Source organism: Excalfactoria chinensis, chromosome 20 (assembly GCF_039878825.1).
Source record: "Excalfactoria chinensis isolate bCotChi1 chromosome 20, bCotChi1.hap2, whole genome shotgun sequence".
In the NCBI taxonomy this organism is placed as follows: Eukaryota; Metazoa; Chordata; class Aves; order Galliformes; family Phasianidae; genus Excalfactoria; species Excalfactoria chinensis.
Window position 1 is genome coordinate 6,200,854 of NC_092844.1, and position 26,338 is coordinate 6,227,191.

The following is a 26,338-nucleotide window of genomic DNA, read 5'->3' on the forward strand; positions in this document are numbered from 1 at the left end:
CCCTTCCCAGCCCCGCAATTACACCCAGCCCCAGGGGCTGTCTTATCGCCAGCATCACAGAGCAGGGCGGCAGCTTTGGGATGGCGGAGGTGGGGATGGCAGGGTCCCGGTCCACCATCGTCATCGAGGGATGGGAGGAAGGAGGAGTTACATTCCCCAGCCTTTTAATCCTGTCGTGCTGGTTCACCTACAAAGCTGGGCAACCAGGCAGCAACCTCCTTCACATGCAGCCGCCGTCCTCAGTACAACATGTCCCAGCGCCAGGTCGTGCAGATGTCTACCAGTCATGCCAGCTATGCGGTCTGCGTACTGGGCACCGAGGTCTTCCTTGACACCCACCGGTAAGGCTCGGGGTCAAGGAGCTGCCATAGGGATGATGGGTTTGGAGGCAACCAATGGCTTTGTGTGTTTTTGGTCTTTGAAAAGGGTGTTAAGGGGAAAGATCTTATGGTGGTTCCACATACAGGTGCGTAAAGGACATGTGCCCATGGGTCTGCTTTAGGATGCCTGAAGGAAGGATGCTGAATCCAACAGAAGCAAGGTGTTGAAGTGTAGCCGAGCAATGACGACTCACAGGCAAAGCCCATGCACACCCCAACTAAGTGGGATCTATTTCTGGCAGAGAGAGCATTGGGCAACAGCAGTTCAAGATGAGCAACTTGTTCAGAGCTAATCTGGGTTAAAGAACAAATGTGTGTCTCAGGCATAAAAAATCCATGAGCGGGTTTGCATAGTTGACGTAATGAGAAGAGATTTTTCTGATGTTAAACATAGGGGTTGCTTTATTGCCCAGATATGGGGCTGTATTTATCCTCCTCTTACATTGTCATTATTTAATAAATTACATCCATAATGATAGCGACTACAGGCCAAGCCAGTTGGGATCACAGTTGGGGCAATTATTTGGGTTGTATATTGGAGCTGTGCTGGGAGGTGCTGACAGCACCCCCCATGAGGCTGCCCTTAAAACCTATTAGTTTTACCCTCAGCCAAATGGGAATACATAAAACATATTACTTGAGTTATTTTTTCTCAATTTGAACTCAAAGCAAGTTCAGTCCCATTTAAGCTTGGGACATAAGTCTCAAAAGGAGAAGATTTGGCTCCTTGGTAGCAAGTCTGAGCTTTGGTCCTAAAGATGTATGGCAGATGCTCTTTCAACATCAGGGCTCGAAAAACAGGAGGTGTTCTATACCTACAGAACCCTCTCTATGCTGGAGAAAATTCAGTGATGGACACTTGCCTGTGGATTGGACTGGTTTGGGACAGAAAATAAAGTGCAGTGGAAGAATTGTGCTCAGTGAGCTTACATCTCAGCATGGCAGTGCAGAGGCTGTGAATGCACAGCTAATAGACCCAAATTTGAGAAGTCATGGCATGCAGTGTATGGGTAGACTGCAGGTAGATTTGCTACATTGCATGCTAGTAAACACATGGCATGACAAGTGGGATGATGCTTTAATCTTCCTATACAAGCTATTGCAGGCATCAGGGATACCATGCCAAGAGCAACATCAGGGGTAAATGTCTTCTGCATTGTTTTCTAACTGCTAAAATTTACAACTGTGTCCTTCTCCATGCATGGCTGGAGAGGTTGGCTCCCTGCAGCAGACAGGTTGGAGCACTCACACAGCCTGTGTGGAGGTGCTGGAGCTGTAATGAGCATGTAGGCAATACTTCAAAGGCCAGGGAAGTCATACAGGTGAGTGAAGGCTCCCTGTGCTCCAACTCAAGTTCTGCTCCACTTTGGGCATCTCTTGGGTCAGTGGGTGGACTGACAATAACCAGCACCCCTGTGAATGACAGCAAAACCAGCCCCGATCTTGGTCTGGGTTTTGTGGTGGGATGCTGAAATTTTGGGGGTTCTCTTCCTGCTGGGGAGGGAGGTTGGGTGCCTCGGCTTCGGAGACGTGCAATTGGGGCTTAACCACAGATGGATGTGATGGAGCTCTGCTTGCTCAACTCTGCCACAGAGATAATGCTTATAAAATTCAGGCAATGCATTTCATCACCTGAAGATGGTTTGCAAGTCCTAAGACCCAGTTAAGGCTGGATTGGAAGGGACCTTAGAGGTCATCCAATTCCAACCTCTTGCCATGAGCAGGGTGGCCACCGATCAGGCTACCAAGGATCCCATCCAATTTTAATTCTGGGAAGCCCATTTCAGTAAATTGGATCCACAGAGGAGAAGAGGAAAGAAAACTCAGCCGATGACTCCGTGCTACCTTCTGTTTCAGATCTACCCCTAAAGGTGCCACGTCTTTTGATGTTCATGCCACGTCTGCTGTCACGGTCCACATCATCCACAGCCCCGTGACAAAACCCATGCTTAACTCCAGATGGCCACTGGATCCCGATATAGAGGTCGTAGTGACCATTGGTGTCACCAGCAAGACTGTCAATGACAATAAGGTTAGTTGCTTTTTATGCACTGAATCTGGAAATATTAGTCAATTTTCCAAGGAAAGTAGGAAGATTGATGGGCAGGCTTAAGTATTTCTATTTAGCACTGACATCACACCTTTCTATAGAATAAACTCAGACTTACACAGAATTGTGCAATTGTTACGTACACAGTGAAACTAAGAAGGAGAAGATGAGGGTGGTTGCAAAAGCCAGTGTCAGGAGTTCCATGTCAGGCAAAACAAATACTCAAACTTTGTCTTTTCCTATGCCTGTTTTTGTGATGAAGCAGGCAGAAATTATTTGGCTGAACCATGATTAAAGCAGCAGGACACTGATGAACCTTCCAACACTTTGTTGTATGGCATTGCTGGATCAATGTACTGAGTAGAAAGACCTATTCATCATGAAGAGACAGGACCTGGGTCACAATCTGGTGATGTCTTTGCAGGTTAAGATTTCATACTACGGACGGGAAGAGAATGAGATTTCAGTGGCTTGGTTGTACCTCACCTGTGTAGGTATGTATTATGACAGCACTCATCCGAACTTGGCCAACCCCTTCCGATGCCACAATCTCATTTGGTTCATGGGATGGGACTTAAATGGGGATGCAGGCTGCCCATGCACAACATGCAGCCGAGGTTTGGGTGTTGACAGCTTATGCTGACAAGCAGTAGGGAAATAATTAATATGTTCTTGTACTGCCTTACGTGGTGCAAAAAAGACACAGGCTGGGCTCTGTCCCCACCCAATGCACTCTATGATCAGTGTCCTTTGACCACCAAGACAATTTGACTGATGGAAGAGGATCCAAAGATGACCATCTCAGTCATCTTCCACTGGCAAACTCATCCTTGACTTCCAGTGTAGCTGGTGTGGAGGAATAGGCACAGAAGTGTAGTTGTCTGACCTATTTTAGGAGTTTAGGATGAGATGAATCATTCCCTTGAAATGCCTATTTTCCTCTGCTGACTACAAAGGGAGTCTAGACAACTAGTCTGGATACAGTGTTCCACTTGGATGGATTAATTATCCTAAATTTGGAATTTTCTGAAGTGCTCACATGATAGCCAGACCTGTGTCCTCAAGTCATGCACATGCTTGCCAGAATTGCCCCTGAAGATGGTTTCCCATATCCATTGGAGCCATCAAGGGCCACTGCTGTCCACAGAGCTTTGGCCTTACAAAAGCTCATTGCTTGCTTGGATTTATGACTTCATGTCCAAAATTTTGGGCCCGTCTTCTCCATATCTAATTCTTTGAATCAAGAAGGACAATTTTTGCTTCAGCACCCACATTTTCCACATGCTGTCTTATTTGGTTTATATATTAAAATAAGCTTTATGTAGGGTAGAAATGAGGCTCTTGGTAAACCTGCAATTTGGTCCAAGAGCTCTCCAAGGATAAATCTTTCTCAAATGTTGCATCACCTCTAATAACTATTTAGTGTCTATTCACCCAATTCATGCCTTTGGCTTCATGAAATCATTCTATGGTCAAGATGAAATTGGTGAAACTGTTTCACCAGTGATGAAATTATGAGATTTCACCAGTATGAACTGGTGAAAACAAGTGGGTATATCCTTGCTGAGGGACCCAAGATGGGAGAAGATAGTTGGAATGGGCAAAGCCATGAAGACTTTGGGTTTACTTTTTACTGTCATGTTTTGAGGTAGTGTTAGGGCATAAAGGTGGAGCTGGTGTTGAGTGACTCACTGCTGGTGTGGGGATGGGCCCAAAATGTCCATGACTGCTCATTCTCATGCCAATGGTTTCCTTCTTGCTCTGATATTTCAGATATATCCCTGGACGTGGATGTGAGCCGCAATGGCAGAGTGAGGAGCAAAGGGAAGGACAAGGTAATGGGAAGCACTGCATGGCTTTGAGCAACACGAGGAAGGAAAACAGGAAAAATCTCCAGGAAGGAGAGGGATTTGGGTGGTGTCTGAAATAGGGAAAATAATGATGCAAATTCTCACACTTCTAATTGAGGAGGAAAACTTTTTTTTTAATTTTGTGCCCAAACATCTTACCTCTCCAGTGCAGCCCTAGGACTTTTTTTTGGCTGTTCCTTTTCGGATTTGAAACGTGCCACTGAATGACTCATCTGTAAGTTTAGCAAACAGCAAGAGATTTACCCCTTTGGCAAGAAATCTGCATATACCCAAGCACTTACGCCCAGATAATTAACTGCAGCCCGATCGGCAGCACAAATTGTACATCAAGATGAGATGCATTTCTAGAAATGGGATATTCTCTTTCAAATGAGGTCTGCCAGATATAACATGGCTTGTTAGAAGATAAGATCTGTTTGAAATAGTCCTTGTTGGCTTGGGTTGAAGGTGACGTTAGGAAATTCAGTGGCTTGATAGCATCACTACCAAAGCTCTCCTGATTGCTCACTGTGGGATCTCCTCCGAGCATGGATGAGGCTGTGGCATTTTCCCATCCCAACCACCACTGGGGGGGCCTGGGAGGGAGGAGTTTTTCAGGATTTGCTCCAATCCCCATTGGATGTTTCTCCTCCAGGCCAAGTGGACGTGGGGACCAGATGGGCAAGGAGCTGTGCTGTTGGTCAACTGCGACAAGGACAGCCCTGGCACAGTGGGGACAGACAGCAGCCAGGTGGACATATGTACCCCTGCAGGTAGGGCTCATCCACGAGGCTCATTCTATCTCATTGGGGTGTTTTGCAGTGTCTCTATCCTTCTCATTCGTGATCCTGCTGATGGTGAAATGAGCTGCAAAAATAGTATCAGACGCTTGCAATGCAATTAGAGATAGCAACAGCATTACCTGTTCCTCCATTGCAACAGAAACTGGCTCTTTTCCACTACTCCTTCCCTGTTTTAATTTCCTGGACATCCCTATAAAAACACAATGAGCGTCATCTCAGCAGGCTTGCCCTATAAATCCAATTGTGACTGAAGCATGGCAAAGCCCACAGGCAGCACTGGAGGCAGGAAACCTCCCTACATCCCCTCTCTCTGTCTTCTTGCCCCATAGACCTGCAGGACATGTCTGTGATGCTGCTGCGGATTCAAGGTCCCAGCAGTGTCTTTGCCGACTACCAGCTTGTCCTACATGTCTCCGAGTCAGATGCAGACAAAGTGCGGGTTTTCCATGCTGTCCGTGAGTATTTCTTCCTTTCTTCCTTCCCAAATATTGATGCCAACACATTGTGACCCCAGTGAGTAAGCCCCTTCTCAGTAGGATTAAGGGCTAAGTGCCAGCACTTGTTGGATACATCCATTTATCTCCAAAACTGGTTTAGAAGATAAGGGTACAGGGGGAATGTAAAGACTGTACAGGGAAAACTAATGACAAAAGAGGCTGTTCAGTGGGATTACTGGAGTTCTGAGAATTTAATGGGAAGATAAGTGCAGGCAGCAACACTGCTGCCAGAGCAGCCCATCTCATTGGACTGTGCGCTTCGCCTTTGAACACCCCAGTTGATGGTTCCCAGCAGTTTTCTGAGGAAAATCAGGTCAAGGAAGCCAGCTGTATCATTAGATGCTTAACTTGAGACACGCACCTTGAAAGGGTTCGACTCGAGGGCATAGAGTCCTCTTTGTATGTGCAGATCAAGTGTGTTCCTCAGAAAAGAGCCGGCACACCTGCTCTTCTGCAAACCACGCTGGCACCGTCGCCTCCTCCATGGTGCCTCCTCGCACCCATGTGGGCTGGCTATTTTGATGTTTCTGCAGGCAGTGACTCACACCCCCAGTACAAACCCGTTTTGGGACCGGGCATGCTCTCCTGCACGCTAGACTGTGTCGGAAGTGGAGAAAACACCTTCTATGTGGAAGGGTTGGCTTTTCCTGATGCAGGTTTCTCTGGGTTGGTTTCTATCAGTGTCAGCTTGCTGGAGGTGCTCCATAAGGTACGTGGGATCTACCTCACCCCTGACCCCACAAAGCCCCCACTGGGGTTACCAACCACTTCTCTTGGTGTTTTGCCCTTGTAGTATTCTCCCGGGACCCCCATTTTCACGGATACAGTGGTTTTCCGCATGGCGCCCTGGATAATGACACCCAACACCCAGCAGCCCCTGGAGGTGTTTGTCTGCAGGTAGGACAAATGCCATTCTATAGCTCTGCTGCCTTGGGGGCTCTCTATAAAGGATCTTTTATCCTTCCATGCCTTATGCACAGGCTTTATGCATGCTGTGCAAGAGCCTAATGTTGCTGCTGCATACATTGCAACCCCAAGAAGAAGGCTGGAGGACCTTTTCCAAGAGCTTGTGCAGAGCTATTACCCAGAAATTGAGTGTTTGGAGTGAGAGGGATTCCTGAGGTCCTTCACACCTTCTTCTCCCTCCAGCATCAAGAGGGGAATCAACTCCAATGAAGTCTTTCTGGAGGAGCTCCAGGCCCTGCTGAGGAAGGCCAACTGCAAGATGACCATCTGCTCCGAGATTGAAAGCCGCAGTGATCGCTGGATCCAGGTCAGCCCTCAATGCTTTTAATGCGTGTCTCTTCGGGGGTTACTTATGGGCTTGTGGGATGTCCTTGGGAGGGACCAGCTGTGTTACTTGGAGAAGCATGCAGATGCTAAGAGATAAGCCAATCAATCATGAGCTAAAACAGTGGGAGATACTGCTGGTAGTGGCAAACTGTACAGACAAGGCTGGGCCCAGGGACATTGCAAGAGGGACCCCAATGAAAGAAGAAACTTGTAGGGCACTGCAAGGGGCACTATACAGGGCATTGCAAGAGGGACCCCATGGGGCACTGCAAGAGGCTCTCCAATGCAAGAAGGACCCCAAAGAAGATTGAAGAGGGACTGTATGGGACACTGCATGAACTGTGATAGGTCTGCCCCATATCTTGTTCCATTTTTACCATGTGCTTTGCCATATTGGCTCTCACACTCAGAAGCCTTTCTCCTCCTCCTCCTCTTTCCCCCAACAGGACGAGCTGGAGTTTGGCTATGTGGAAGCACCACACAAGTCCTTCCCTGTGGTCTTTGACTCGCCCAGGAACAGAGGCTTGAAAGACTTTGCTTTTAAGAAGATCCTGGTGCGTTGGGGCATTACTATCAGTTTTACCCCCCAAAATCATCCTCAAGGGCTCCCCATCACTGCTCTCCTCTGTCCCCAGGGCCCTGATTTTGGCTATGTGACCCGTGTACCTCCTGGATGTGACGCCTGCAGTCTTGACTCCTTTGGCAACCTGGATGTGAGCCCTCCAGTGACAGTGCGAGGCAAGGAGTATCCTCTGGGACGCATCCTCATTGGCAGCCCCCTGCCCTGGTGAGACAGGAAAGCATCCAAAAGTGCTTTGCTACAAAAAATAGTTGGGCTAAATGCCACCGAAGTGTCATTCTAATTGCAAATTTCACATGCAGACCATGTTGCTGCTCCTTCTCTCCTTGTAAAACCCTATTATTATCTCCCCTCTTCCCTTTCACCCTGAACCTACAGTACCCCAAGCATCATGCCTATATTTTTAGTTTTCCCTAATGAAAGGAAAAGCAGAAGAATTCAGCAAAGAGTGAAATCCTGAATAACTGGGAATTGTTTTCTGCTGTGCCCTTGGCACAGGGAACAACAACGTCCTGCAAAGCCCTGCACAAAGGCATCTCTTCATCTGGACAAAAGACAGTGAAGCTGAATCTTGGGGTTTCAGCCAGGACAGCAAACGGAGCAGGCTGTGCTGCTCCATCCTTCGCTTACCCTGACGGGAAAATGGGATTTTCCCAGCCACACCAGGGCTGTAATTATCCGTTATTACAAGAAGTTATAATTAATGTTTTCTCAGCCTGCTGCTGGCTGTCTAGGAAAACGTAGGGAGGGATTTAAAGCACAGAGGGATGGGATGAGTTATATATCTCCATGTCTCTATGCCCCACACAATGTAGAAGTCTGGGATTAGATGTGGCCATCAGATTTGGTCAATTTATCACCTTTTCCCTTCTGAAGTGGGAATAAATACTGATGACTCCCTTCAAAATTCTCCTTTTTCCCTGTGGGTTGAGTGTTTTGGGGTGCAATCACCCCTGCTCCTTCCTGCCTCTGCCCCCAGGGCCTCCGGCCGTCGGATGTCGAAAGTGGTCAGGGATTTCCTTTACGCCCAGAAGGTGCAGGCGCCAGTGGAGGTCTACTCAGAGTGGCTGAGCGTGGGCCATGTGGATGAGTTCCTCACCTTTGTCCCTGCATACGACAGAAAGGTAATGACCCTATGTCCATCCCCATATCCTCAGCATCACACATTGTTGCAGAAGGCCCTTTCATTTTGCAAGTCAGCAATAAAAAATAACAAGCTTGGCTTATGAGGAAAAGGAAGGCTCAGCCCCATGAATGAATCACCTTCCTTTTGGGGTGGCTTCCTGGGAAGTAGTGAGTTTCTGGGTATCATTCTATATACTGTGCAACCCTTGGGACTGGTGTTGGGTATGCATGGGTTGGCACATGAAAACATCCCACTGAAATCCCAAAAAATGTGTTAATCCTGCAGGGATTCCGGCTCCTCTTGGCCAGCCCCACTGCCTGCTTCAAGCTCTTCCAGGAGAAGCAGAGGCAGGGACACGGCGAGGCCACACAGCTTGTGGGTAAGGCAATGGGCAAGGGTGTCCCCATGTCACTGAGTGCCAGTGATGTCCCTCACCTATGTCCCCATATAGGGATGGTGGGCAGCGAGCGGAGGAGCATTGATGACATCTTGGCAGACGAAGGGCTGAGGAATGACAACAAACATGTGCAGGTGGGCTGCAAAGGGGCTGAGCACACTTAGGTGCTATCTGGAAACAGGATGTCATCCCAATGGTGTGGAACCAAAGGTTGCTTAGATGACTTCATGAGGTTGCTCAAAAAGGATTCAGTGGGGGACATGGGGTGTATATGGCTTCCTGCATGGGATTTGGGGTGGTGAGACGGGTCCTACTCTGAACAGCGCTGCATTGATTGGAACCGCGACCTGCTCAAGCGTGAGCTGGGACTGAGTGAACAGGACATCATCGACATCCCCCAGCTCTTCATCCTGAGGGGTTCCCGTGCAGAAGCCCTCTTTCCAGACATGGTGAGACCACCACCTCACTCTTCCTCACCATCTCCCCTCCACGCTCTGTTTGTTCACCAGTTGGGTGAAAAAACAACTTTTGGTCCATCTCCAGGTGAACATGCTGGTGCTGGGCAGACACCTGGGCATTCCCAAACCCTTCGGGCCGCAGGTGGCCGGGCAGTGCTGCCTGGAGGAGCGGGTGCGGGCACTGCTGCAGCCCCTGGGGCTCTCCTGCACCTTCATCAATGACTTCTTTTCCTACCATGTCCTTTCTGGAGATGTGCACTGCGGCACCAATGTTCGCCGTAAGCCCTTGGCTGTCAAATGGTGGCATGTGGTGCCCTGAGCTGCCCAGGAAGGGTCTCTGGTCCTTCCCAATGGGGGATTTGGAGCATCTCAAAATAAAGTGTTTTGTCAATATGAGCACTGAGGGTACAGTTTTTCCTTGTGCTTCATCCTGTCACTGGGTTGGAATACTGTAGGAGACATTTTTCTTATGGATGCCATCTCCAAGCAACTGGAAGAGGAAAAGGTTGTCAGGAGTAGTCAGCATGGATCCACCAAACAGAAGTTATGCTTGACCAACTTGATAGCCTCCTATGATATCATCACTGGCTGTGTAGATGGGAGGAGAGCAGTGGACGCTGTTTACCTTGACTTAGCGAGGCGTTTGACACCATCTCTCACAACATCCTTGTTATGAAACTTAGAAAACGTGGAATGGCTGGCAGAGCTCAGAGAGTGACCATCAGTGGTGCAGAGTCAGGTGGCAGGTCTGTGACTAGCAATATTCCCTGTTCAACATCATTATCAACAACCTGGATGAAGGGATAGAGTTCACCCTCAACAAGCTGACTGGTGTTACAAAGCCAGGAGGAGCAGCTGACACACCTGAAGGCTGAAGGCTGCCATTCAACAGGACCTGGGCAGACTGGAGAGTTGGGCAGGGAGGAACCTGATGAGATTTAACAAGTGTGGAGACTTGCACCTGGGGAGGAATAACCACTGTAGCAAAAATGCTAAGCCAGGGCCTGAAGCAGTGATGGAGCACCTGGTAGGAAGGCAGGAACAATCCAGGGGAGCTCAGGTGCATGCAATGTACTGAGTGACTGGAAGGGATGGAGCCAGGATCCTCCCTTTCCCAGACCTCATTTAATGGTTGGCAGTGGAAGTAAGGGGTTTCTGCTGGAGATCCTTGTGTACCTGAGGCCTCCTAAGGGTAAGCAGTTTTTTATTATTATTATTTTCTACATCTGCTGCATTTGGGATTGTTCTCATTTGCTGTAGCTGAAGACTTTGCTGCCCCACTGTTATTGTGGTACTTTTCATCCCATTATAGCATTACAACTGCATGCATCAGTACAGGCTGGGAGCTGACCTGCTGGGGAGGAGCTCTGCAAAGAAAAACCTGGGGGTTCTGGTGGACAACAAGATGGTGATGAGCCAGCAGTGAGTCACTGTGACCAAGAAAGGTAATGTTACCCTGGGGTGCGCTGCACAGAGCATGGCCAGTAAGTAAGGGAGTTTATGTTCCCCCTCTGTTCTGTTCTGCCCTGGTGAGTCTACATTGAGATTATTATGTCCAGTTCTGGCCTCCCCAGTTCAAAAAAGACAGAGCTCTCCTAGAGAGAGTCCAGCAGAGGGTCACAAAGGTGACAAAGGGCCTGGAGACCTCCGGTATGAGGAGAGGCTGAGTAACCTGGGTCTGTTCAGCTTGGAGAAAAGAGGGCTGAGAGGGGACCTGATAATGTTGATAAATATCTGAAGGGAGATGGGAGGCAAATGGGTAAGGCCAGGCTCTTCTTAGTGGTGCAAAATGAAAGGGCAAGGAGTAATGGCCTAAAACCTGAGCATAGGGAGTTCTGTACTAACTTGTAGAAGAGCTTCTTTATGGGAAGGGTGGCAGAGCACTGACCAGGTTCCTCAGGGTGGCTGTGGAGGCTCCTTCTATGGAGATATTCAAAACTTATCTGTGCCACCAGTTCTAGGGAGCTGCTTTATTAGGACTCAATGATCTCGAGGTCCTTTCCATCTCCTGTGCTTCTGTGATGAGCGTGGGGAGGAGCACAGTAGGAAATAACACCCTGGCATGGCACCAGCTCAGCTCCAGTGTCTGCTGCATAATTTACGGTGAGAGTTTCTCCTTGGTGACAATGCTGCTTTGTTATATCGGGGTTAAAAAAAAAAAAAAAAAAGAAAAAAAGCAGCAACAACAAAAAAGCACCACTCAGGGAAACCGGTGTTCGGGTGAAAAATCAGCCCTGATTCACACTCCGTGGTCAGGAAGCTCAGCGGTGCGCACCAGCTGGGTGGGATCAGGCTGCGTTAATCCCCTCCCTGCTGCCAGCCTTTATAATCCCCTCGTGCCGTCCCTGCCGGCACTCAGGGGTGTGTGGTGGGATGGCCCAGCAGCGTCGCATTCAGCTCAGCACCCAGCGGCCCATCAGCACCGTCTGTGTGCTGGGCACTGAGCTGTCCTTGGACATCCAGGGGTAAGCAATGGGGAGTCCAAAAGTCTGCTTTGGGGTTGCATTATTTCCTCTTTTCTCCTGCGGGAAGTAAAGCTGGGTTAAGCGAGAAGAGGGTAAAAATAGAGGTACATGGGTTGAGCTGGGGAAAGACAGTGCTAATGCATTCAGGTGGGCTTCCCAAGGGGGTTCAGCATCCAAGAGAATGGGATTGCTTCTGTTGGGATTTTCAGCAAGCACAAGAAAGGTATTTCTTCTCCCATTCCTGCTGGAATTTTAGTATTGAAAATGAAGATATTGCTCCTTTTGCTCCCTGGGGCTTTCAGCACCTGCTATGGGATGGCAGCACTACTCAGTGCTCAGAATGAATGGAGAAGTTTGCAGCCTCCATAGAGAAACAGATTTTGGGTGCAAAATCCCAAAGCCAGATGCAGTCTCCATCCAGGCTCCAGAACTCCACACCAGGGGCTGCTGTGCTGTCCCAGCAAGAAATAGAAATATTTCCTTGTGTGGGTGAATACAGAGTTAACCATGGGGGCATAGCTTGCTGGGGCGTTCCCTGCAGTCATGCATTTGTTTGGCCACAGCCTGGTTTACGGCAACAAGTTTTGCTTTTTCTTCCATTTTCCTTAAAGCTTCAGCTTGCTTTAGTTTTGCTTCTTCGGGTTACTTTGTGCTGCCCCAAACACACCCACTGCCCCGTGGATGACAGAAGCATCGCAGCACCCAGGGTTGGGTTTCTCCCCTGCTTGCAGGAGTTCCTGCCCTAGCAGTGCCCTCTTGCACTGAGCACTGCATGCTGCAGCCTGCCCATTGCCTGCTGGTGCTTCCTCCATCCCCATTTGCTTCCTGCACCCACTGTGGTTTTTCTGTGCTCCGAAGGGGATGCATTTGTTTCTATGGGGTGAAATGTAAATGACTGGGAGGCCTCATGCCATAAGAAAAGAGCTCGGGGGCTTTGATATAGTTTAATAGTGCAAAATTTCTTGGGCTTGAATAATGTGGAGTTGGGGACGTTTTGCAAGACTTGTTGCAAGTTTGTTGCACATTGCAGGCTTTATTTCACTTTGCAGGAGTTATTGTGGTTGCATTTTGTAGAATTTGTTGCCATTTGTTGCAACTGATCATGGCAGGATTTGTCACAATCAAATGCTGTAGTTTTTTTTTAGGTTGAACATTGCAGTTACAGTTACAGATTCATTACAATTGAACACTGTAGGACTTCTTGAGGTTGAATGCTGTTGGGCTTATTGCATTTTGTGGGATTTGCTGCATACTGCAGGATTTGTTGCAATTGTACATTGCTGGACTTGCACCACTGCAGCGGTGCCCCAGCAGCTGTGTTCCCCCAGGTCAGCACCCAAGGATGCCGTCGCCTTCCACGTGCAGGGCACACCAGGTGTGAAAGTCTATGTGGTGCATGAGACACAGAGCGTGAAGCTGCCCTCCAGTGTCACCCGCTGGCCCTTGGCTGCTGGCACTGAGGTGCTGCTCACCATGGAGGCAGTCAGCAAGGACGTCGGGGATGAGAAGGTGGGTGACAGCAGCCCAGCAGCACCCAGTCCCTCACTGGGTGATACTGAACTGGTTGGCTGTGACATCACAGGTCAGGATTTCCTATTTTGGTGAAGCCAGTGCGGTGCCGGTGGGCAGAGCCATGCTGTATCTCACCTGCGTGGGTAAGTGACAATATCTGGTCCCCCAAAGTGGTGTCTCCATGCCACCTCTCCACTGAGCACCTGTTGTCTCTGCAGAAGTCTCACTGGACGCTGACACTGGTCGCAGTGGGTCGGTCAGTAGGACGCTGGTGGACAAGGTAATGTAGTGAAAACAACAGACCCCAACCCCATGGGTGGCCCCAGTGATGGCCCCAACTCTGACTGTCTGTCCCCAGGCCACGTGGACGTGGGGTCCTGATGGGCATGGTGCCATTCTGCTGGTCAACTGTGACCGAGATGACCCCAAAAACCATTTGATGGGTGACAGCAGCGAACCCCAGAGCCAGCTGACAGACAGTCGTGACACCATCGTGCGCTCCTACGAAGGTACGGTCAGCTCCTTTTTGCTGCATTTCCTCTTTTTGGTGACTTCCTCCCCAATTTATCCTCACTGTCACCCCAGACCTGAAGGACATGTCACAAATGGTTCTGCGGACCCGTGGACCACGCACCATCTTCACCAGCCATGGCCTTGTCCTACACGTGGGTTTCAGTGATGCTGATAAAGTCGGCGTGTTCTACGGAGGCAGTGAGTGTGGGATGACCCCTCTATGGGCCCCCCTATGAATCACAGAATCCTTAGAGTCGGAAGGGACCTCTAAAGGTCATCTATTCCAACCCCCCTGCAATGAACAGAGACACCACAGCTGGATCAGGTTGCCAGGGCATTACCCATCCTCACCTTGGAAGTCCCCAGGGATGGGGCATCAACCACAACACTAGCTAACCTGTTCCAGTGCCTCACCACTCGCACTGGAAAAGCCTTTTTCCTCATATCTAACCCAAACCTACCCTCCCTTAGCTTGAAGCCATTTCCCCTTCTTCTGTTGCCACAGACCCTGCTAAAGAGTCTGTCCCCTTCTTTCCTGTAGCTTCCCTTTAGATACTGAAAGGCTGCTATCAGGTCACCTCACAGCCTTCTCCAGGCTGAAGAGCCCCAGCTCTCTCAGCCTGTCCTCATAGGAGAGGTGTTCCATCCCACGGATCATTAATGATGGTGGGCAAAACAAGAGCGGACACCTCCAGAATCCCAAATGCATCCCATGAGTTTGCTTTGTTCCCAGTGGTTCAGTGGTGCACCCGATGGTAGTGGTGTGCTGCTGTGTCCTGGTGTGTGCATGATGCAACACTAAGCTGCTCCTTTTGCAAGGAGCTGAGAAATGGAGGTGGAATGCTACAGTGCAAGGTGGGTGCTGCTTGTGTCCACAGACAGCATCGCACTGGAGGAGTACAGGCATGTGCTGGGGGGAGAGAAGCTTGCCTATGCTGTGAAGCCCAGCCAGCACCAGGAGGAAAGCATCTTCTATGTGGAGGGGCTCGCCTTCCCTAACGCCGGCTTTTCAGGGCTGATTGCGTTCCATGTCACGCTGCTGGAGAGCCCTGAGAAGGTGATGCCCTAAATCGCACAGGTTTTATCTACAGATGGGGTGAGCAATGTCTCAATCCCTCTCCCCCCTTTCAGGGCTTGCTGGAGACGCCAGTTTTCACTGACACGGTGGTGTTCCGTGTGGCTCCATGGATCATGACACCCAACACGCTGGCACCACTGGAGGTCTTTGTGTGCAGGTGGGTGCTGGGGGGGTTGGTGGCTGCATCCCTCCAGGCTCGGCTGCATCCCTGTGCCTCCCTGGTTTTATTTCCCAGTGTGGAGGACAATGAGGACTTTGTGGCGGCTGTCAGCGCGCTGGCTGAGGAAGCCAAGTGCCCAGTGACCATCTGCCCACTGCCCGAGAACAACAACGACCGCTGGATCCAGGTGGGTGATGTGGGGTTGGGGCCCTCGGGCTGTGGCTCCACGGCACTTCCTTTTCCCTCTGCTCCCTCTGCAGGATGAAGTGGAGTTTGGCTACGTGCAAGCACCCCATAAAATGTTCCCAGTGGTCTTCGACTCACCCCGTGACCGAGGCCTGAAGGACTTCCCTGTCAGGAGCATCCTGGTACCTAACTAGAGTCCTTCAACCCCTGGAGTTGGGTTTCCTGGTGCTAGTGAGGAGTGGTGTGTGCTGTGGCAGTCTGCAAAACGATAAGGAAAAGAATGAGAATGAATAAAAATAAGAGTGGGGGTAAGAGTGGGAATAAGAATGAGAATACGAGTAAGAATAGGAGTAGTAATAAGAGAAGGAATGGGAATGGGAATAAGAGTAGGAATAGGAATGAAAAAAGGAATAGAAATGAGAATAGGAATAGGAGTGGGAACAGGAATAGGTGTATGAGAAGGAGTAAGAGTACTGTTAAGAATCAGGAAAGGAATAAGAACAAGGATAAGAATCCTTGGATAAGGATAAGGGCAGTGGATGAATGATGGGCCTCAGCAGGTCAGGCTGATGGTTGGACGTGATGATCCTGAAGGTCTCATTCCAAATGTGTTTGATTCTCTGAATCCACAATAGGGTAAATTAACTAGTAGGAAGGAGATAAGCCAGGTCACCAAGGGCAACAGTAGCACCGTGCTTCAAGGTTTGGCACTCCCAAGGCTCAATGCCAGCTCTGTTTTCCCCCCAGGGCCCCGATTTTGGCTACGTGGCTCAGGAAACATCAGAGAACATCTCCAGCCTCGACTCCTTCGGCAACCTGGAGGTCAGCCCACCAGTGACGGTGCACAGCAAGGAATACCCGCTGGGCCGCATCCTCATCGGCAGCAGCTTCCCAAGGTGGGAGGTGGAATTTTGGGGTACACGACCCCTGAAGGCTTAGGCTGAGGTTCCCATTCCCTGCACTTAGGCTTGGTGGCCGGCGCATGGCCAAAGCAGTCCGGAATTTCCTCGCTGCCCAGCGGGTGCAAGCACCTGTGGAGCTCTTCTCGGACTGGCTGCTGGTTGGACACGTTGACGAGTTCCTCAGCTTCATCCCTGCACCGGATCGGAAGGTGGGCAAGTCTTTTATGGGGTGATTTTTTTTGGGGGGAAACATGGGGTGAGCTCATATTGGTCTCTCCATCTATAGGGCTTTAGGCTGCTGCTGGCCAGCCCCAGCGCCTGCTACCAGCTGTTCAGGGAGAAGCAGGAGATGGGCTATGGGGAAGCAACAATGTTCCAAGGTAGGGATGCTGTGGTACCTCACACCCCCCCAACAAACACTGCCCTCCTGACACGGGGTAAGGCTCCCTGCTCTGTGTTCAGGGCTGAATGGTGTGCCCCAGCCGAGCATAAACGAGATCCTGGGAAATGAAGCACTGCACGAGTTCAATGACTACGTGCAGGTGAGGTCCTGCTGTCCATCCTTCCCCACCTGTCACTATGTCCATCTGTCCACCTCCCATTCCCTCCATCTCTCCATCTTTCTGTCCCACTGTCCCCCCTCTCCCCTTCTCCTCACCCCTATTCCTAACCCCATTCCCTGTCCTGTGTCTCCTTTCCCCTCCTTCTCATCTCCCCATCTCCCTGTCACTGTTTCCCAGGAACTCTGTTTCCATCTTTGTCTCCCTGTCTGCTCCTCTCCCCATTTATATCCTTGTCCTCCCATCTCTGTTCTTCTGTTCCCATCGCTCTCTTGTCTTTCTTCCCTCTCCCCATCTCTGTTCTGTCCTGTTCCTCTGCCCCCTTGTCCCATATTCCCCCCACCCACAACCACACCGCCCCCCTCAGAGCTGCATCAGTTGGAACCGGGACATTCTGAAGCGGGAGCTGGGGCTGGTGGAGCAGGACATCATCGACATCCCGCAGCTCTTCCAAGCTTATGCCCAAAACAGAGCCGTGGCCTATTTCCCTGACATGGTAATGAGCAGCTCAGTGTGAATTTAGGGCTGCACGTTGCAGCCCTTTGTGCTCTCCCTGTTCACAACTGGGGTGAGGAAACAAGTTCTGGTCCATCTCCAGGTGAACATGCTGGTGCTGGGCAGACACTTGGGCATTCCCAAGCCATTTGGGCCGCAGGTGGATGGGCAGTGCTGCCTGGAGGAGCGGGTGCGGGCACTGCTGCAGCCCCTGGGGCTCTCCTGCACCTTCATCAATGACTACTTCTCCTACCACAAGCTGGCTGGAGAGGTGCACTGTGGCACCAACGTCCGCCGCAAACCCTTTGCCTTCAAGTGGTGGCGGATGGTGCCCTGAGCTGCCCATTTTCCCTCTTTTTTCCCCCCAAAATTCCCTTCTCCATCCCTGCAAGTGCCTTCTGCAGCAGCTCCCCCAACTCCCCTTGGAAATAAATGAGGGCTGTTTGCTCCCAGCCTCCTGCTGAAGTTAAAGACATCTTTAAATGGCGTTTAGTGGGGTGATGCAGTACTCTGCATCAATGTATATGGGGGGGAAAAGCATCTGTGTGTTTAACAATGCATGCATAAAAATGCACAAATAAACACATGTGCGCAAGCTTGCAAAATGCATGTGCATGCATTAAAAAAAATGCCCAAAGAAAGTGCATGTAAGTGCATGTGCTGCTTTACAAAGTGGGCATGCATGTATGGGAATATGAACGATAAAACTACACAGAAACAGCCGTGCCAGTGCTACAGCAGGAGGGGTGCACAGAAATCAAGTCAAAATAGCCACATGCAGAAAGTAGAATACACACACTGGAACAAGAGACAGAAGTACGAATACATGCATGTAGAACTAAGTGTGCATGCACAAAAAGACGCATATATATATATACATGCTGCTGCACTTGCGCCCTACTTGCAAAATCAAAGGGGGAACATGGGAAGAGCTGGGGATGGAGGATGGTGTTAGCAGCAGGATGGCGCCCCCTAACGGCTGCGGGTTTGCTGGTAGGGATGTAGGCGCTGAGCGCGCCGCGTTGGGGGGAACAAGGACGGTTCCCTCCGTTCTAATTAGAGAACGCTGTCAGGAATGAAGGTGAGGAACCTCCCACCTTCGTGGCGGTTGCTGGGGGAAGCCTTTGCCGAGCGCACCGCTGCTCTGAGCCATCAGCGGGGATGGGGTGTGCGTGCAGCAGGCGACAGGCGTACACAACGTCCTTTATTTCAACATTTACTCCAAGAAATATAAAAAAAAGAAGACAATGACAGCACTAACCAGGAACCTGCTGCTTCGCCTAAAGAGAACACTGCTCTGAGAGCGCTGTGGTTTATTATTATTTCATGTTTCCAGCCTCCTCCTTTTGCTGGGATGCAATGGAGCGCAATGGGACCTGGAGCCCAAATTGCTTTTTTAGGGGGTGAAAATGGCTTTTTGCTGATTTTCCACCCCTGTTCTTGGGCTGCAGCAAGTTTGTGCCCGTTCGGGCTGGCAGCTGATGGGGATGACCCTGAAATATTGCAGGTAGAAAAAAGTGGGGATAAGGTTCTAAAAGCCCCATCGGGTGCTGTACGCCCTGACCTCCTGCAGCACATCTCAATATTGCTCTAAAAAACAGTTTGACATCTCTGCCCTGCTGCTCTTCCTGTCCTGGAAGTTTTGACTCTAACACACCAAAATAAGCCCCAAAATGAACCCTAACCCCAAAGCAAACATAAAGAGCCCCCCCACCCTACCCCCCCTTTTTTCCCCTCCATAAAGTACTGCAGAGCTCCCCACACGGCTGCACGGGGGGAGCAGAAAGGGATTAAAAATAATCAAAATAAACCCTAAAAACTAAAAAATAAGGTAATAAAATATCACCCTTGGGTTGTGTGGAGGCAGAGCTGGGCTCTGCATGTAAAAGGCACCTCGTTTCTCCAGCACAGTGCACAGCGTCGCCCCAGGAAGGGCTTTTGGCAGATACCAGGCTGAAATAATAATAATAATAAAAATAATAATAATTAATGGGGGAAAAAAAAAGAAAAAAAAAGAAAAAAAAAAAAGAACCAAGGGAAAAAGCTTACACGATGCTTCAGGGCCCGCTCTTCATACCTGAGATTGCCCTGGGATGGGCAGTGGGGGTTTGGGGAATCTGCGGGTTTGGAGGCATCCAGCTCAAAAAATGATGCTGGGATGGAGAAGGGAGCACAGGGTCTGTCCCCGTGGGTACGAGATAACACAGCTGGTCCCACATTCCCAGAGGAACAGGGATGCTGAGGGAGGAGCCTGGGAAACACAACCCTAAAATAACAGCACCCAAAACAGAGGTCATTTGTGAAAAATGGCCCCCAAAATTGCCATGTAGGGGAAAATGAGAGGTTTTACTGGTTGAGTTTTGTTCCAAGCCCACAACCAGAGAAATTTGGTAATAAAGATAGAAAATAATGTAAAAATCTATGCCTGTCCAGGTGAACCCAGCACACCCCTTTCTGTGCGGAACAGCAAAAAATGAACTAAAAAAAACCCTAAAACCCAACAACTAAAAAAGCCTGGATGTGCCAAAAGGTCCTGCGAGGGTAGGGGTGGGAAATGGAAAAGCCACGGGGAAAGGTCTTGGCCGTGGAAGGGGGAACCCAACGCTTTGGAAATGGTCGGAGAACAGGCAGTGGAGCCGCGGGTCGCCCTCAGATGGTGCGGGGGTTGTACTCCGGCAGCTTGCGCAGCTTCTCCTTCTCAGCATCGCTCTCATCGCGGGCGATCACCAGCGAGTGCGCATAGCCCATGGCCACCTGCAGGGAGGGGAGCGTGAGCCAAAGTCCTGCTCCACAGGTGACAGCACTGTACAGGAGGCACCAACTGACAGGGGGGAGCATTGCACAGTTGGAAACATGGCTCAGGTGGGAGCACCCACGGGTGGGAGGAGCTGTTGATGGGCCCAGCCACTGCTAGGGACACAAACGTGTTTGGGTCACTGTTTACCTGCTCTGTGTAGATCCCATCCAAGGTCTTCACCTCTTGGGCAGCTGTGGACGACTTGGGCTTGTGGTCCCCATAGCCCTGGAAGATACAAGCACAACCCCAAATAACTGTAGTGGGCAGACATGCAGAACCTCAGCTCCAGATGTGAGGGGTACAACTGGGTGGTTTAGTGCCGTAAATCCTTCTTACCAGCTCTCCAAAGGTGGGAGATGGGCCCCAGCTGATGGTACTCTCATCCGCTGCCACGATGATGCTGCTCTTCCTGCAGCACGATGCAAGGTGCTGACTCCAGCACCCTGCACCAGCAACCCCCCTCCACTCCAAAACTACAACAGGGAGATTTTCTGGGGACCATCACTCACCCACAGGCCAAGCTGCGGATCTTCCAGCCACACAGGTCCTGCACCGCTTTTGGGTACATGGTGGACTCGCGGGAGGTGTTGGTGGCACCCCAGAAAAACAAGCCACCTGCAAGCCGCCAAGAAGACACATTAGGGCTGCTCCTGTCTGTGGCATTCTGTATCTGTGTGGATTTGCTCCAATCAACTGAAATTAGGGACGCAGGGCGGCCACTCACCGGTCTCACTGACAGCAAAGGAGCACGTATAGCCAGCGTAGATCTGTGCAGCTCCTCGGCCTGGGAAGTCAAAGAGCTTGACCAAGCGTGGCACCATCTCGTCCTTCTGCTCTGCGTGGCCCAGCCGCCCGTAGCCACCAAAACCCCAGGAGAAAACACGCTTCTGGGAGTCCAAGACAAGCTGTCAACAGGGGGATGTACAGTGAGCAGGGCTGTGCGCAGCTTTGGCATTGCTGATCTGTTCTTAAGTAAACACTGCAAACTGAAGCAGGGAAAGCTGGCCAAAAGGGATGCCTTTTTTTTCACCGCAATAACACATTTGCAGAAAGCAACGCAACGATAAAAAGTGAAGGGCCAGCCTGCTGACTGCTCACCGTGTGGTTGGCCCCACACGCCACATCCCGCACCACCACGTTGGGGACGGGCAGGATCTGCCCATCTTTGGTCTTCTCAATGAAGATGGCCACGCGGCGAGGCACCAGCTCGCAGTCGTACTCTATGCGCTGTGCTCGGGCGATGAACTTCCCGTCTGAGTTGTGCCCTACACAAGGACACACCAGCACTAATTCACACACCATTTACCACTTGCAAAACCCCTTTTGTTTCACGTTTGCATCCCGTTTTTCATTTTTATTTACATCAGCTCTGAACCCATTTCAGAGCTGGGAAAACTGAGCAAAGCAATGTTTCCTACCCCCAGAACCCTGTAACAAACCAAACCTTCAGAAAACCACCTCAAAACGTGGCCATACCCAGCTGCCCGTACTCTGGGCACCCAAAGGAGTAGAGGTTTCCTTTGCAGTCCATGATCATGCTGAACTCAGCCCCGCAGGCCATTTTGGTGATGGGTTGCCCATTGTACATGATCTGTGAGAAAGACAAGAAAAAGGCAAAAAGTTGAACTTCTGGGGAGAAAGAACCTCTGGGAGCTCAGCCCCATTCCCTCTTGATTTTCCTTGGCCACAAGCTTCCCTAAAGCATCAGGTTTTCACCCTATAATGTAACAGGAGACCTGGCAGGATACGGCCCACAATCCTACAAAATTGGAACAGCTGTTTTTTCCTAATGATATCATTTTCATGCTGCATTTTTTGTCCACCCCATTTCAAAGCATCTTCAATGGGACGTCCTTACATGCTAATGGGGAACACCACAACACCCTAATGGGGTTTGGGCTCAGTAAATGCAAGAATGTGCTGCTTTTCACCCCCCTTGAAAAGCACAGAACAGAGCAGATTTACCTGCGTAGGGCTTGGAACAGCATCTGTTTGGTTCCCAAGACCAAGCTGCCCCATTTTGTTCTCCCCGAAGGCATACACAGAGCCACTCTCTGCCAACCAAAAGTAAGGAAAAAAACATGAAACAAGGGCATAAATCAGCAGTTTTGGGGCACTCTGCTGAGGTTTCCCCATACCTGTGAGAGCCAGCGTGTGGTTCCGGCCGCATGCTGCCAGCACGATGGCCTCACTGCCCAGCACCTCGATGAGCTTGGGGGCTTCCACACGCTTTGTGTCCCCATGGCCCAGCTGTCCCTTCTCGTTGCGCCCTATGGGAATCATTGGGGTTTGGGCCGCATGCAGCATTTGGCATATTTGTTTTTAAAAGGTTTTGGTGTGTAGCTCACCCCAGCTCCACAGCTTGCCCTCAGCAGTGATGAGGAGGCTGTGAGCAGCACATGGTCCCGAAACCACACTCCGCACCTGAATACCTGAGAGACACCCATACCTGTGTGGCCCCCATAAATTCTGGCCCAGGTTTCGATATGCAGCTGGTGGAGAAAAAACAAGAACAAAAGGAGGTTGCACAGCATGAAATGATTTTTTGTTGTTGCTGTGTTGTATGATGTTTGGTGATGCAAATGCAGCGCATTTTGCTCACCTTGCTGCTTAGGCACTTCTTTGCGGCCGATCAGGTCCCAGTTGGTGGCCCCAAAGATCAGGAGCTGTCCTCTGCACTTGGAGCCCTCAAGTTTCTGCAAGGGGCAGGGAGGATTGTCAGACCTGCAGCAGTGTCAGCCACGAGGAGGTTTTTGCATGCAGGGTGGATGTAGGGTTGCATCCAAGCTTGCGACCAAATGTCATTTCTGAGCCAAACTGACAGGGACAAGGGGGATTGTTTCCAGTTTTGCATTAAGACTGCCAGCGTACGCTGCACGCAAGCACTGCATCCCAAAAAGGAGACGCATACAAAACTCCCATTTCTTCAGCTCCTCCTCCTTACAAAAGGGTCTGGAATTGGGGGGGCTGCTCTTTGCAGGATGGAGCATGGACGTGCACCACCTCCAGTTCTGGCTAATGGTTAATGATGGCTTTTTCCCATCAAAAGGATGATGCTTTGGAGAGGAAAGTGTGTGCAGCACCAACTGCGGACACCTTAGAGGTGCTCTGGGGCAACTGGGGATGCAAATAAGATGCAAATTTTGGTACGGGGGCAAGCTGGGAGCACAAAGGGCTGCAATAAAAGGGGGGCAAATCTGGGGATGCAATGAAGGTGTGAGTCGGGGTCATTAAGGGAGGTTCATGATGGGATGCAATAAAAGGGAGGCTAAGCGGGTGCAATAGGAGTGCATTATGGGGTGCAGTGGTGTTGTGTTAGAGGATAGAATGGCTGTGCAATGGGGGTGCATTACAGGGGTGCAGTGGAGGGCACTGGGGGTGTCACAAGGGGGTGAAAGGATGAGGGCCAAAGGGTGCAATGACGGGGATACATGAAGGGGACCACGGAGGGTAAAGTGAGGGGCCCACGGGGAGTTGCTATGAGGAGGTGCACAGAAGGGGTAAATCAGAGGGGTGCAAAGGGGGGTGCAAAGCCGGGGTGGATTAAAGGGATTGCAATGCATGCATCAGGGGATGTGACTGGGGTGCAGCTGGGGCTGCGGGGATGCAAAGCAGGGGTGAATCGGAGGGATGCAAAGGGGAAGGTAGAAAAGGGAGTGCATCGGGGGGGGGGGGGGGGGGGGAGGGGTGCGCTGGGGGTGCACGGCGGGGGGATGCAATGGGGCTGCAAAGGGCACACGGGCAGCGCCGCTCACGATGCGCTCCTTGCTGTGTTCGGGCTCGCAGATGACCACTGCCTGTCCCCGCGCCGCACCGCCGGGCCCGGCGCCCAGAGCCGAACCCGAGCCGGGCGCCGAGGGCCGGCCTGGCCTCCTCCCTCCTCCTCCTCCTCCTCCCGGGCTGCCGTCCCGCGGCCTCCGCTCTCGGGGCGCCTCGTCGTCGCTGCTCCCGCCGCTGCTCCCGCCGCCTCCTCCGCCGTTACGAGGCCTTCGCCTCCCTCCCGCCGCCCCGGGCCTCCTCCTGCCCGGGCCGGGCTCCCAGGGCGGCCCCGCCGCCTTCCTCCGGGGCATGGCGCCTGCGAGGGGCGGCCCCGGCGCCGAGGAGAGCCGTCAGGCCCGGCCCCGCGCGGAACCTCCCCGTCACACCGACACGGCCCGGCCGGGAATAACCCACCCCCCCGCCATCACTGCGCCCCGGGCCTGAACGGGCAGCCGGGGGAGAGCGCCCCACGGCGGGGGGTCTGCGGCACGGAGGGCGGTGCGGGGGGGCGGGGGTCTCACTTCACAGACGGGATAAGGAGGGGGAGGAGAGGGATATAAAGGTGCCGTTTGGTAGCGGGGGGGGGGGGGTGAGGAGAGCTGCAAAAATGGATGTTGGAGTGGTAAAATGGAGGGGGCACAAAAGGGTGATTGGGAAAATGGGGCAAGGGGGTAAAAGGGGGTTGGGGGGCTATGAAAAGGTTTTGGGAAGGGGGTGGGAAAGGGTTCCTAAAGGGTGAATGGAAAGGGGGGTAGAATGGGAGTGTGGGGAAAAAGGGGGGTACAAAAGGTGGTTTAGAAAGAGGAATGGAGGTCAGAGGAGCCACTGGGTGTTTGCAAAGGGATGCAAAAAGGTACAAAGGGGTGATTTGGAAGGGGGGGGGGCGTCACTAAATGGGGTGATTTGGAAGGGGGGGGGGGTCACTAAATGGGGTGATTTGGAAGGGGGGGGTCACCAAATGGGGACTTGTAAAGAAGGGGTGCAAAAGATGGGGTGCAACAGACGATGTGTAAAAGGAGGGTAGAATTGTGGGGGATGTTAGGAAAAATGGGGTTGCAAAGGAGCGATGTGCAAATGGGATTGGGGTTGAAACGACGGTTACAAAGGACGGCTGGGGGGGGGCAGCAGTCTATCACATCACGAACCCACGCATCGCACCCCCCGCCTGCCGTGGAAAAAAAGACTCGGAGACCATCGCCCCCCCATCACCCCCCCCCCCCGAAAGAAAAGCAGCGCTCCGGGGGTCCCCTCTCCTCTCACCCCTCTCACCCCGCACCCCACACCTCGATCGCGCCGCCGCCGCCTCCGAGCGCTCTGTGTCTGTTTGCTGGGGGGTCCGGGGGGCGATTTTGTTTTTGGTATGGCCGAGTCGGGGGGAAGGGGGAGATTCCGGTGGGGGTGGGAACGCCAGAAAACAGCCCAAATGGGGCTGCAGGAAGAGCAGCCCGGGGTGCCCGTTCCGTTCCCCCCCCCCTCGCCCCCCGTCCTTCCCCTCCGTCTGCCCCCGCTTTTTTCCCCCTCTGTAATTGATTTGAACAATGGGATCTCTGTCTGTCTCTCGCTGCACCACGTGGATCCGCCTTCCTTCTCTCTATTTTATTTTCCCCTTTCCCCCCTCATCCCCCCACTCCCTTCGGCCCCCCGACTCCATGCCCTCCCCCCTCCCTCCCCCACCGTTTGCAAACCTGGTTTAGAGCGAAGGGTGCAGCATACAGACAGCACCGACCCCGGGGCCTTGCAATATTTTTGGTGGTGTTTCCTGTTGCAGGGAAAAAAAAAAAAAGGAGGTTGTGTATTCTTTTTTTTTTTTTCTCCCCTTCTCTCTCTTTCCTCCCCCTTAGAGCCCACCCACCAGATGCACTTAAAATGTAAATAGGAGCCGCCAGAAGAAACGCCGCGCTACAAAACAGAAACACATGTACGGGCAGGAAAAAAAATGCAAAAGAAAAAGAAAAAAAGCTTCAGAGAGGAAGAGGCTGCAAAGTCCGGCGGTGCACAGACAGCTCCATCTTTAGGACAGGAAGACTGCAGGAGGGTGAGAGCCGTGCGCCAAGGGGTTCCCTCAGTGCATGGAGGATGCTGCCATCCCCCTGCTTGCAAAGTTGTTTTTTTTTTTGCTTTGTTTTTGTTTTATTTTGTTTGTTTTTTGCTGAGGAAAGGTGCATCATGCACTGCCTGATGGCAAAGCACTGTTGGGCTGAAAGGTAGTACCCATAAAGTCTGGTTTTTTATTTAGGTGTAAGGATGCACGTGCTCTTCTTAGTGCAAAAAGTTTTGCTGCCACAGTTTATTGCATCCCTTGCAACCTTTATTGCAGATGGAGGATGCACTCATTCCCCTTATTGGTGTTTTTTTTTGTAGGAGTAAAGGTGCACTCCCCCCTTTTCTTGCAAATCAAGTATTTTTGCAGAGGACAGATGCATCATTCATCTTGTTAGCTTTACAGGAAGGAAGGTACATCCCTCCTCGCTGTTAAT

At 51.3% G+C, this 26,338-nt stretch overlaps 3 protein-coding genes across 3 annotated transcripts; 2 read left to right on the forward strand and 1 right to left on the reverse strand.

Moving 5' to 3' along the window:
* The first annotated feature begins 249 nt into the window (after window positions 1–249).
* On the forward strand, window positions 250–9,753 carry LOC140261315 (protein-arginine deiminase type-1-like). The gene is made up of 16 exons (XM_072354604.1): window positions 250–341; window positions 2,238–2,412; window positions 2,855–2,924; window positions 4,204–4,265; window positions 4,936–5,053; window positions 5,413–5,538; window positions 6,114–6,277; window positions 6,374–6,477; window positions 6,730–6,853; window positions 7,320–7,427; window positions 7,509–7,660; window positions 8,433–8,577; window positions 8,865–8,958; window positions 9,031–9,110; window positions 9,300–9,425; window positions 9,520–9,753. Exons 1-16 carry the CDS (start codon window positions 250–252, stop codon window positions 9,751–9,753), a joined length of 1,974 nt encoding a protein of 657 aa, XP_072210705.1.
* A 1,895-nt stretch (window positions 9,754–11,648) lies between these two features.
* Window positions 11,649–17,757, forward strand: LOC140261187 (protein-arginine deiminase type-3-like). The gene is made up of 16 exons (XM_072354363.1): window positions 11,649–11,899; window positions 13,228–13,408; window positions 13,482–13,554; window positions 13,630–13,691; window positions 13,770–13,920; window positions 13,997–14,122; window positions 14,803–14,981; window positions 15,056–15,159; window positions 15,238–15,349; window positions 15,423–15,530; window positions 16,096–16,244; window positions 16,315–16,459; window positions 16,537–16,630; window positions 16,713–16,792; window positions 17,178–17,306; window positions 17,409–17,757. The coding sequence occupies exons 1-16, from the start codon at window positions 11,808–11,810 to the stop codon at window positions 17,640–17,642; spliced, it is 2,019 nt and encodes a 672-aa protein (XP_072210464.1). The 5' UTR covers window positions 11,649–11,807; the 3' UTR covers window positions 17,643–17,757.
* A 718-nt stretch (window positions 17,758–18,475) lies between these two features.
* On the reverse strand, window positions 18,476–25,824 carry RCC2 (regulator of chromosome condensation 2). Its single transcript, XM_072354364.1, has 14 exons — window positions 25,714–25,824; window positions 25,547–25,620; window positions 23,858–24,177; window positions 22,705–22,798; window positions 22,451–22,594; window positions 22,241–22,372; window positions 22,068–22,156; window positions 21,579–21,693; window positions 21,201–21,367; window positions 20,827–21,007; window positions 20,612–20,717; window positions 20,439–20,511; window positions 20,250–20,327; window positions 18,476–20,059 (listed from the first exon to the last, which is right to left on the reverse strand). The coding sequence occupies exons 3-14, from the start codon at window positions 24,170–24,172 to the stop codon at window positions 19,955–19,957; spliced, it is 1,599 nt and encodes a 532-aa protein (XP_072210465.1). The 5' UTR covers window positions 24,173–24,177; window positions 25,547–25,620; window positions 25,714–25,824; the 3' UTR covers window positions 18,476–19,954.
* Window positions 25,825–26,338: the final 514 nt, after the last annotated feature.